A 12,779-nucleotide genomic window follows, 5' to 3' on the forward strand; every position below is an offset into this window, starting at 1 on the left:
GGGAGACATACAAAGTACATTAAACATTTTATTATCATTAAAACCATTAAGAAATTTATTTGGAATCACATTATTCCCTTAATTTTTTCACAGAGAATATTCCATTTACTGTGCAGTTCATCATCTTCAGAACATGTTCTATGTAATATATTTGTTAACATAGTAGTTTCAATTGGGCAAAACTTACTGCCAATAAAACTTGCATTTATTTTGTCACATATTTCCAGTGGCAACCAATGATCAGGTGCTTCAATATTACAGACTTCAATTCTCCCATTCTTTATGTCTATGAATATTTTAATTTCCAAATGTGACTGTCCATATAATACATTCAGGGAAGTGTTTATACTAAACTTGGGAGTTTTGCCATATATCCACTCCCAGGTCTGCAGTTCTTTGGCTTTATTATTTATTCCAGGAAACAGTGTCTCATCTGTTGGGTTTATTAGGTTAATATGATTATCAATTTGATGGTAATCAGCATATTCTGCAGCAACAGCATTCATCAGTACTTCACAGGTCAGAGTGGGATCTTTTTCCAAAAGATTTTTTACTACGGAAGGTATGCTAGCAGTAGCATTGCTCTTGATTCCTTGGTAAGGGCTCTTCAGCAAAGATGACAAGAAGATCCTATTGGTACTACATAACAAAGTGCAATGGTGATAAGCAGTAGTCCGGCCAATCTTAGAAGCTGTTCCTGAGATTTTAAACTGTCCATCAAGTAAAAGGTCATATCTTTTGGTGGCCTGAACATCGAGCTGTGGTTGGATAGCATTCAGAGCTCTCACAACTAATTTTAGATTCTCCATCCTATCATACTTTTTTTTGGTTGTAAAAAAAGTCAAATTGATATTACCCATATCATGATAGACTGTTCCTCCTCCACTTCTTCTCCGAGCCAGTTTTATACCTTCTTCTCTCATCAGATTCAGGTTGCATTCCTGCCAAGGATTCTGATGTCTACCTATTACAACAGACGGAGAATTTCTCCACAAGAAAAGAATCGGCTTGCCCTCTAGATTCACGTGGTCATGGATCCAGTCTTCTACAGCCAGATTTTGATAAACATCATTGGAAATCGATTGTAAAATGAGCCCACTTTTTACTGTGTTTTTAAAGCCAGCTGTTGGGACCTTGAGGCTACAAAGTAACTGGAAGCAATTCTTCATTGAAAATGGGATCAGCATGCTTTTAAAAATGGAAGAAAAACAAATTAATTGAGAAAAAGAAAATTTAATTGCATTTTCTATCTTGATTCTTGGTGATTTAATCCAACTTTTTTATTTTTATTTTTTATTTTTTTAATTTTTTTTTAATGTTTTATTTATTTCTAGGAGAGAGAAAGAGCATGAGCAGGGGAGGGTCAGAGAGAGAGGGGGTCACAGACTGAAACAGGCTCCAGGCTCTGAGCTGGCAGTCAGCACAGAGCCCGACGCGAGGCTCGAACCCACGAACCGTGAGATCATGACCTAAGCGAAAGTCGGACTCTTAACCAACTAAGCCACCCAGGCGCCCCTAATCCAACTTTTTTAATGTATCCAGTTGCTTTGCTTGCCTTTTACCTTTACCGTTAGTCTTTGACAACTCTATATAAAAGTACTCAAAGGAAACAAATGAAGAAAAACCTCAGTTTCAGTTGAAATGGAATAAGGACATATTTTTCAAATAATAGGTCTACAAATTCACTATGTAATATATCTCAAAGCCAAACAAATTATTTTGAATTCATAATATATGTTCATTGAGAAAAATTAGGAAACACATAGAAGTGAAAAGTCCAAAATGAAAGAATTCATAATACCACCTCCTGACGGTAACCACAATTAACACTCTAGTGTGTACCCATTTTTTTTCTGTGCATGTGTAAACACATTTATCCTCCCCATCCCCCACAAAGTGGAACCATACTGTTATTCCATTCAATGTTAAATCTATTTTTGTATCAGCTTTAATACATAATGTTCCATTGTGAGATATACCCGTTTACTACCTATTCTCTTAGTTTGTAATTTTAGGTTACTTCTAGTTTATCTGTGTTATCAACAGTGTAGTCATGAACATCTCTGTGGAAAGCATTAATTATGTCCTTAGAATACTTTTTAAAAAATACTTCCTATTTGACTTTGAAATTTGATTTACTAGCAGTATAACTCTTTTATTTAGATTAACATTTAATTAGGATGGACCCCCTAAGGTTAGGGAAGAGGCGATCTGAGTATAGGGTTATATGTAAAGGCTATGAACAATTTCATTATGTTTGAGCACTTTACACATTATTTTTGTTAGTAGTGCTGATGGCAAAAGGCTGAAAATACTGGCTATAATAATTAAGTATTTTCACCAGTTATAGTTATAAAGAAACCATTCTATTCCAATTCTGTTTCTTAGGATGCTCATAATTTTCCTTTGAGTTAAAGAATGAGGACAGAAAGGGTTATTAAAGTCCATAACTAGGCCAAATCTTCTGTAGTTATGTCATACAAGCACAAATAAGAGTTTCACCACTCTTGATATATTTTGATAAATTAATCTACAGAATTTAGGCTAATTTACACTTTCTCTGTCTAGAAAGGCCAGAAGAGGTTTAATAGAGGGATGTTTGAACTGAGTCTCAAAATGTGATGATGTTTACCAAATTGACGGGAGTAGCACATCCCAGGTATATACAAAGATAAAGAGTCATCTAATAGTAAGACCTGTTTTGGAGACTCCTTCTTCAGTCTTACTTAGACACTATCCGTCTTCTAGCTCCACTGAAACCTATAGCTATACTGTCCTGGGAAGCCTCTGAGGCCTGAATAGATTTCTTTGGTTAAACTGTTCTTGGCTCTGTTTGACTGACTTTGATATAGCCCTTCAATCATGGGACAAATATTTATGGAGTGCCTACTATGCACAAGATGGTAAGGGAATAGAGAAGGAGACAAATTCATGTAACTCTAAAGCATTTGGACTTTTTCTAAAAGCAGCTAGGATCCACTGAAGTGTTTTAAGCAGACAAGTGTTAAGTCACATGTTATACAGAATTGCCTCTGCCAGCAGTGTTCGGCATGAAAAGATAGATTAGGGGCAGGGAGACTGGATAAAACAGTAATGCAGCTGTACAAGCCAGAGGCAATGAGGGCCTGAACTAGGGCAGCAGACATTAATGCAAGAGAACTGAGCACGTTCCGATCCCACTGGAAGCTGGAGAGGGAGGGAAGGTAGGCAACACTGGTGAAGGGAGGTACCTGACAAAGTGGTGGTGTTTGGATCCAATTCAGATAGGGGGGGAGGCAGCATTGAAAGCAAATGGGAACCTCTTCCATAGCCATCCAAAGAGAAACAGTAAAGAATAAGGGTGGTGGATCCTGATATACTGAATGATGTCTGTGGATTTGGAGATTCTCAAAGACCTTGTGATGTATCCATACCTAAGGTTAAGACTCTGTCTCTTGTCTGCATGTGCAGAGTGTGGCAGGATGCAAAGTGATGAAGATCTTCCAGGACTTTCCCCCCTTGTTTTACTGAGATATAATTGACATATAACATTGTATTAAAGTGTACAACATAATGATCTGATATATGTATATACTGAAAAATGATTATTACACTAAGTTTAACATCCATCACCTCACAGTTACAACTTTTTTCCTTGTGATGGGGACTTTTAGTAAGATCCACTTTCTTAACAACTTTCAAATATGCAATACAGTATTTTTAACTATTGTCATTTATAGAGCTTAAGTTTTAATTCTGGCTCTGCCCTTTACTAAGGCAAGGAGTTTAACTTCTTGCTGTTTCAGCTGCCTCATTTATAAAACGAGCCTCCTCACAGAATGGTTGAGTCAATTAAATTAACATGCATAAAGCACTCGTGCCTGGCAAACTAAAATGCTCTATCATGTTAATTGTTATTGACTTCTACCTTTCCAACTTTATTCTTCTCATATCATTCCTGTCATGTGACATTTATTTCCTCCAGGAGCTTAAATAGAAAAGTGTACAAAGTTTCCCAACCAAGACACATCAAAGTGCCACCTATCTCAAAAAATTAACAATAATGAAAGATACTGACTTCAGTCAAAAACGTAAGTTGTTAGGGTTCCAGAACTGATCCAAGTGATGTATTATTAGTGCACAAACTACAAATATTTCTATTCATCCCGGCGTTATGTATGCAGTGTGAATGAAACACAACAAAGGCTTTAATACAACAAATCTTGCATCTACTACATGACAGGCATTATTCTAGACACTTAGGGTTGATTTGTCAGTGAACCAAGTAAAATGATAAGAATATATGAAAAAATAGACTAGGAAAGGGGGTTTGGAAATATAACTGTGAGAGGAACCAGCTGTGATTCTAAATAGGGTTTTCAGACTAGGCTTCATAAATAGGTAACATTTTAATATAAGAGTTAAGGCTGAGCAGCTACTATATGCTACAAACTGTTGCAGGCACCTGAACACATAAATACAAAGACCCCTGTGTTGAGTCCTAAGGATGAGAAAGAACTGCACAAAGAGCGAGGCAAAGTGGCAACAGGGATGTTGGAAAACACCTAAGTGTCAATTTATTAATTTACAAAGAGAACTATAGGCTATCAACTGGATGCAGATCAGCCTGTCCAAATACTCTACGTAGGCCTACTGATAAGCCAACTTATCATAAGTATGTTTGGTGAGTACAGAACCTGAAGAAGAGTTTCAAGTTCTGATGGAATGTACCTTGTGGAAATCACCTTCCCAACTTGTGGGCTCTGGAGAGATCCTGTTAAAGCCAGGATATCCTCTTTCTTGTAGAAACGGCTTGGACTCATCTGGGACAGGTCAATCTCTTTTACTCAATGCTTCATAACAGATCAGAACTCTGGCTAAATGACCATCTTTCTTCAATGGTCAGGATACAGTCCAGCCTTGAAGGCCTGGTAAACTGTCTTTTCTTTTCTTTTTCAATGTTTATTTATTTTTGGGATAGAGTGCGTGCGAGTGGGGGAAGGGGGGAGAGAAGGAGACCGACTCTAAAGCAGGCTCCAGGCTCCGAGTAGGCGATCATGGCCTGAGCCGAAGTCGGAGAAGCCGACAGAGCCACCCAGGTGTCCCTAAAATGTTTCTTTAAACCAACTCCGCATGTGATTACTCTTACCTTTTAATGACTGTTTTTATAGATTTCCCCAGACAACTTTATTTCCATATTCTAGGGGGTCGCTTTGATACAATTTGGCATTACCAAACATGCTTCAACTCTGAACAGAAAGTAAAAAATAACAATTTCGTCTATCCTATGTAGGCCCAGTTCCTTCAAAACACCTGTTATTTTGCCACATCTTTGACAGTACATAACTTACCCAGAGTCTCACGACAGTCGTGTGCAGGTTTTGTTTCGCTTTCTTGGCTCTCTGTGGGAACGCACACAGCAAGCACCCAACTGTGGAGTTAGGCCCTTCCAAGCGCTGAGCGAAAACCACGGCGTGTACAGCACCGCCTTCTGGGTCCCAGGTGCCCGGCCACCACCCACACCCAAAGGTCCGCCCGCTCCAGCGCCCCGAACACTACTTCCAGTTTAGCCTACCTGCTCAGCCTACCCACGGCGCGCGCAGGTTTCTGCAGAAAGACGCGTGCGCCCCCACGGCCCGGCAGGCTGCGCGCGCGGCCAGCCCCGCCCACTGCCCACAAGGCCTGAGGGAGGCTGGGCAGCGGAAGCGCCGAGAGGAGGCGGGGCTACGCCGGGGGCCCGACCGCTCTTTTCTGCCTTGCAGACCTGCACCCTGGTTGCGGGTGCTCGCGGGGTTCGTAATGGGCTTTCGGAGTTGACCAGCCGGCGCCAAACTGGATTAGAGGCGGGGACGCAGTGCACGTTCCAATGGTAGTAAGGAAAGTCACAGCACCCCCGTTCAGATAGGAGTTCCCCACGTGACAGCGCAGAGCTCATGGTCACCCAGGGCGAACTTAGGACAGGAGGCCGTGTCAGGTTGGATGGGGGCATTCCCCGAGCGAGGCCAGGGGGGGGACACCTGAAAGCCACAGCAGTCAGGTCACACGCCAGGCCGGGCCAGAGCACGGGCAGATGCCCACTGAACTTGGCAGGCATCGCGCCGGGTCTTTCCGTATCTCCTCACAGTCCAAAGAGCACATAATTCTGAAGGCGAGTAAACTAAAATCAGTTTTGAAAGGCAAATTGCATTTAAAGGAATAAACGCTGGTATTCCCAATACAGAGAGGAGAACTGGTGGGAAGGAGTGGGTCAGAAAACACACGCTTAGGCTAATGAATGTTACCCTTCCGCGGTGTCCTTCAGATGGCAAGAAAATCCTTGTGGCTCAGCCAGGTGGGCAATTCCTCCAGCAAGCCAAAGTTTCATTTAATTATTGCTTTATAACAAATTGCCTCAAACATCAGTGGCTTAAAATGATTTTTTATTTCTAACACTTCTACGGTTTCACTGGGGCTTTTTTCATCCAGGGTTGGCTGAGCTGGAAGGTCTTTTTCACACTCTGGCAATTGTTTACTGGCTCCTGGGGCACCTCAGTTCACGCCTAGCCTTGAAAGAGACACTTCAGCCACATTTTATTGGCCAAAGCAACAAAAGAGTCAGGCTAGAGATAAGGGATAGAGCAATGGACCTCATCTCTTCATAAGAGAAGTCCAAAGAATTTGTGGTCATCTTTTTCAATCTTCCACAGAAATGAAAATTTTCAGTTAGAATAGAAAATGCCTAGACTTGCATCTTCGAACAAGAAGCATCCAGTGTTCACAATTTGGGGATGCTTATCAGGGCTCCATAAAAAGCTACGTTTAAAAAAAAAGCTATAATAAAGACAAATGGCTCATTTATCGTTACCCTTTTGATTGAAGTCACTTTGAGTTCCTTTCTTGTATTATGCAGATGGAATGGATTCCGTTCAGATTTTGTCCCATTTTGGAATTTCATTAAAATAGCCACAAAATACTGTTTCCCTTTGCTTATATTACATCCTTCCTAATTTTCATTTCTCTGAAATCTGAGATAGTAGTTTTTTCCCCCTTATTTCCTACTAAGGTGGTTGTGTCCTTTGGTTATTCTTTTTTTTTTTTTAATTTTTAATGTTTATTCAGTTTTGAGAGACAGAGCATGAGCAGGGGAGAGGCAGAGTGAGAGGGAAACACAGAATCTGAAGGAGGCTCCAGGCCCTGGGTGGTCAGCACAGAGACTGACACAGGGCTCCACCACCCCACGAACCGCGAGATCATCACCTGAGTCAAAGTTGGAGGCTTAACACCGGGCCACCCAGATGCCCCTGGTTATTCTCAACCTTCTCCTAATTCACCTCCACTGGAACCTTCTTCCACTGACACCCAAACATGAACTCTGCTTCATCAAAACAATTCCCCAGTGACCCCACTTTTTTTTCCACCTTTCATCCTGTATACTTCCCTTTGGAGCAGAGCTTCAAGGACTTGCTACACATCCAGTCGCTCACTTCCCATTCATAATCAACCTACTCCAATAGTTCTTGTGTCCCCATTCTATCAAAAGTGCTTTTTGGGTGGGGGGTGAGGTGGTGGTGAAATGGGTCAAGGTGATCAAAGGTATAAACTTCCAGCTATAAGTAAGTTCTGAGGATCTAATGTACAGCATGTCTATAGTTAACATTGTATTATGTGTTTACAAGGTGCTGAGAGTAGATATTAAGAATCCTCATCACAAAAAAATTTGATGGATATTAACTTACTGTGTTGTTTTGCAGTATATACATATATAAAATCATTATGTTGTACACCTAAAACTAACCCAATTTTGTATGTTAATATTTCCATGAAAAAAAGAAATAAAGAATAAATAAAATTCTTTAAATCAGTAAAAAAAGTATTCAGGGCTGATGAAAAATGAGGCCAGCTACTTATTCTCAAATGGTTGTGAGGAGAGGGAAAGGCCTTTGTACTAGCAACTTTTCTGTAAGTTTGAGATTGTTTCAAAATAAAAGGAAAATAATGTATGTTAGGTGTCTGACACTGTAATAAAGACTCTTAATGCCCCCATGCATTCTCCAGCTGCTGTGAATGTAGGAGCTGTTGTGTTCACAGATAGCTGAGTGATTCATGCTACCTCTCTCCTCCTCTAGCCTCCCTCTTGGGCTTTGTGGTAGCAACCAAGGCCTCACTGGTATGGAGCACAATAGTCCCACCCTTTGCCTCAAAGTGGGTAATGGAACAGCTGTGCAGTCAGATCCTTCCAGAGCATCTTGTGGATCAGGCCAAGAATTTATCTGAGCCCTCATCGTCAGCTGACTCCTACTTCCCTGTCTTGCTTCCTTCATTCCCTTACATGCTTTTCCTAAAGAGCACACTCTGAAAAATGACATGCATCTGAATTCCTGTCTCAGGCAGTTTCTAGGGAATCCCAACTAAGAGATCACACACTAACTCAATAAATGAAACCTTTTATTACTAGCATCCATGACAACATTATTAGATGCAATATATATTAGGTTTAGTCACCCTATTTTATGTATATGTTGAATTTAAAGTCTCCCTAAACATCCTTATTTCTGCTGAACCATATTTTTTTAATATGGAAAACATAGAAACAGCAGAACTCTGAAAAGTACTTACTTTAGGATTCCACTTGTAGAATTCTCCCCAAACACCTAAGTGAGGTTGTTATCCTTATTAAGCTTGTTCCATTTGACCTCTTCCAGTAAGCCTTTGTGGCTTTCCCTTGTCAGGTGTGCTACTAAATCTATGGCTTGGATTGGATTTGGGGATTCCAATTTTCCGGTGTCGTAGCAGCAACGGTTCTTAATGAGGGTGATTAATGTTAGCATTTTTATTGTCTCAATGACTTGGGTGTGCTACTGTATTCGACATCCTGCAATGCATGATGCACAATGAAAACTCATCCCAAATTCAGTATAAGCATGACTATCAAATATCCTGTTAGACATTCATGGAGATGAAGAACAAGGCTGTAAATATCTGAGCCAAGACCCTGTTAAAAAAAAAAAAGTGGTTTTGCTAAGGTCACTGTGACATATCACGTTGCTAGATCCAATCCTTGTCTAACCTTGCAGTTGACTACCTCCACATTAATGACTACTGTGGGCAATCTTGACATTACCTTGTCTTGGTTTTCCACCAACCTCACTGCCAGCTCCTCAGTTCTCTTTGCCAGCTCCCTTGTGCTGACTAGCTCCTAAACGCTGGAGTTCCTCAGGACTTTACCTCACATTATACATTCACCTAAAGCAATTTCATTCATTCCCAAGGCTTTCAATACCATTTCTGTATACAACTTCAAAAATTATATTTTTAGTTCCATACATACAAATGACAACTTTCCTTGGAAACTGGGTTATGTCTCCAAACCATGGTCCTGAACTCTTTATTTTCCCTAAGGAACCTCCATGTATCTAGTGTTTTTAGCTAGAAATCATTTCTTTTCCCTCAGTTACCACTTTCAAACCATCACTCTCTCCTGCTAACCTTCACTTGGATTTTAACCCTTCTTAAGATCTCAACCATCACCATCATCTTTAGACAACCATGTCACTGCAAAAGCTATAAATGATATGACCTTAGAGAACAGTTCCTAGTTCCCACAATTAAAAATCTAATTTATGTGTTTAAGCTCCTGTCTGAACATTTTACTTTTTCTTCATGGCACATCATAATTTGCATCTTGTAGGATATACTATCTTCCCTGGTAGACGGTAAGCACTGTGAAGGTAGTGGCTATTTTATTCACTACTATATCCCCATCAAAAAGCACAGTGCTAAGTTAGGTGAACAAATGAATGACGTGTGTTTTTATTTTTAATCTGCCAAAGAATTGTGTTCTGTAAATGATAAAAAGCAGCATCTTATTGGCTTATGTCCAACTCAACAATTTTATTTAACTCTAGGATCAATATATCCTACAAATACGTTACATTTGTATTTTTCTGATTTATAAAATAGTTTCCCATAAAAGAAGATGCCTTTTCATCTTTGTTTTTATGAACATTAAGGAAATTTCTCACAAGCATTAGAGAGCCAGTAAATATTAAAGTACAGGAGAATGTTCAAAACATACATACATCCATAATATAAATAGTTACAGGTCACTATATATCAACACAAAGTGGTTTTAATTTCATCTAACAATACTTGGGATAATACTGTTGTCTCAAATTACTAGACATTTCAATAAGAATGGCAAACTGATGCATATGAGGCAAGAATTTTTTAACACAAAACTTTTTCTTACATTAAATATTGGTGGTATAAAATGGTAGTACCTATAAGATAAATTATTATACTTGGAAACAACTATTTTGTAACTCTGAAATGAATTCAATGTGTGGGAAATAGTTTTAAAAGGATGATTTAAAATGTGAGTTGCTTCTCAAGGTATGTAATTTATTGGTCTTTTGCAGAGTTTATGTGAAGTGATCTTTTACAGAAGAGACATGCAAAAATGCAGTAAGATAAAGTGCCCTAAAGCAAAATCCCAAACTGGAAATATTAAAAATTGGTACACTAGAAATAGTGTGAAATACAGATGTCAAATTGTTCATGCACTGTTTTTTAATCACTTGTTAAAGATATACATTATAATTAAAATGTTTTAGTACCATTTAAATACTGTTAATCAAAAATTCTGATTTTTGACAAAGATAGAATATAACACCAGAGAATTTTGCTTTGCATTTTGGAAAGTTTTTTTTCCCTAAAACAACATTTTTGAATATGTTTCAAAAAGTGCAGTCTAAGGTGATTCATAAATAGTGAAAAATAAGCAATTGTCATCCTTCATTTTGTTAGGTTTTCCTAATAAGGGTAAGTTTTCATTCAACATGCTCTCTTAATTAAAAGCAATTTCGAGTAGTGCTCGCTTCAGCAGCACATATACTAAAAGCAATTTCGAGTGTCTTTGGCAATATGTACAAATAACTTCATTCCACATCTGTTAGTTCTACTCCATCATTTTCTTTAACATATACTACAGAACCCAAGGTTTTCTCTGAAAGAGATCTTGTGCCAATCTCTTTACTTGTAAAGTTTTCTNTCTCTCCTCCTCTAGCCTCCCTCTTGGGCTTTGTGGTAGCAACCAAGGCCTCACTGGTATGGAGCACAATAGTCCCACCCTTTGCCTCAAAGTGGGTAATGGAACAGCTGTGCAGTCAGATCCTTCCAGAGCATCTTGTGGATCAGGCCAAGAATTTATCTGAGCCCTCATCGTCAGCTGACTCCTACTTCCCTGTCTTGCTTCCTTCATTCCCTTACATGCTTTTCCTAAAGAGCACACTCTGAAAAATGACATGCATCTGAATTCCTGTCTCAGGCAGTTTCTAGGGAATCCCAACTAAGAGATCACACACTAACTCAATAAATGAAACCTTTTATTACTAGCATCCATGACAACATTATTAGATGCAATATATATTAGGTTTAGTCACCCTATTTTATGTATATGTTGAATTTAAAGTCTCCCTAAACATCCTTATTTCTGCTGAACCATATTTTTTTAATATGGAAAACATAGAAACAGCAGAACTCTGAAAAGTACTTACTTTAGGATTCCACTTGTAGAATTCTCCCCAAACACCTAAGTGAGGTTGTTATCCTTATTAAGCTTGTTCCATTTGACCTCTTCCAGTAAGCCTTTGTGGCTTTCCCTTGTCAGGTGTGCTACTAAATCTATGGCTTGGATTGGATTTGGGGATTCCAATTTTCCGGTGTCGTAGCAGCAACGGTTCTTAATGAGGGTGATTAATGTTAGCATTTTTATTGTCTCAAAGACTTGGGTGTGCTACTGTATTCGACATCCTGCAATGCATGAGGCATCATGCACAATGAAAACTCATCCCAAATTCAGTATAAGCATGACTATCAAATATCCTGTTAGACATTCATGGAGATGAAGAACAAGGCTGTAAATATCTGAGCCAAGACCCTGTTAAAAAAAAAAAAGTGGTTTTGCTAAGGTCACTGTGACATATCACGTTGCTAGATCCAATCCTTGTCTAACCTTGCAGTTGACTACCTCCACATTAATGACTACTGTGGGCAATCTTGACATTACCTTGTCTTGGTTTTCCACCAACCTCACTGCCAGCTCCTCAGTTCTCTTTGCCAGCTCCCTTGTGCTGACTAGCTCCTAAACGCTGGAGTTCCTCAGGACTTTACCTCACATTATACATTCACCTAAAGCAATTTCATTCATTCCCAAGGCTTTCAATACCATTTCTGTATACAACTTCAAAAATTATATTTTTAGTTCCATACATACAAATGACAACTTTCCTTGGAAACTGGGTTATGTCTCCAAACCATGGTCCTGAACTCTTTATTTTCCCTAAGGAACCTCCATGTATCTAGTGTTTTTAGCTAGAAATCATTTCTTTTCCCTCAGTTACCACTTTCAAACCATCACTCTCTCCTGCTAACCTTCACTTGGATTTTAACCCTTCTTAAGATCTCAACCATCACCATCATCTTTAGACAACCATGTCACTGCAAAAGCTATAAATGATATGACCTTAGAGAACAGTTCCTAGTTCCCACAATTAAAAATCTAATTTATGTGTTTAAGCTCCTGTCTGAACATTTTACTTTTTCTTCATGGCACATCATAATTTGCATCTTGTAGGATATACTATCTTCCCTGGTAGACGGTAAGCACTGTGAAGGTAGTGGCTATTTTATTCACTACTATATCCCCATCAAAAAGCACAGTGCTAAGTTAGGTGAACAAATGAATGACGTGTGTTTTTATTTTTAATCTGCCAAAGAATTGTGTTCTGTAAATGATAAAAAGCAGCATCTTATTGGCTTAT

The 12,779-nt window shown here is 39.1% G+C and overlaps 1 protein-coding gene across 3 annotated transcripts; it reads right to left on the reverse strand.

Moving 5' to 3' along the window:
* Positions 1–49: 49 nt before the first annotated feature.
* On the reverse strand, positions 50–5,636 carry LOC144219218 (lipoyl amidotransferase LIPT1, mitochondrial). 3 transcript variants are annotated; one of them, XM_077749179.1, is made up of 3 exons: positions 5,555–5,595; positions 5,331–5,435; positions 50–1,188 (listed from the first exon to the last, which is right to left on the reverse strand). In XM_077749179.1, exon 3 carries the CDS (start codon positions 1,185–1,187, stop codon positions 66–68), a length of 1,122 nt encoding a protein of 373 aa, XP_077605305.1. In that variant the 5' UTR covers position 1,188; positions 5,331–5,435; positions 5,555–5,595; the 3' UTR covers positions 50–65. The 3 variants fall into 3 exon arrangements, with proteins under 3 accessions (XP_077605305.1, XP_077605306.1, XP_077605304.1); XM_077749180.1 differs by lacking the exon at positions 5,331–5,435 and having other exon boundaries at positions 5,555–5,636; XM_077749178.1 differs by having other exon boundaries at positions 5,331–5,620.
* Positions 5,637–12,779: the final 7,143 nt, after the last annotated feature.

Source organism: Crocuta crocuta, unplaced genomic scaffold (genome assembly GCF_008692635.1).
Source record: "Crocuta crocuta isolate KB4526 unplaced genomic scaffold, BGI_CrCroc_1.0 scaffold118, whole genome shotgun sequence".
Lineage (NCBI taxonomy): Eukaryota > Metazoa > Chordata > Mammalia > Carnivora > Hyaenidae > Crocuta > Crocuta crocuta.

Excerpts from the sequence above, each read along its gene's own strand:
- LOC144219218 (XM_077749180.1), bottom strand. The coding sequence starts at position 1,187 with ATGCTGATCCCATTTTCAATGAAGAATTGCTTCCAGTTACTTTGTAGC.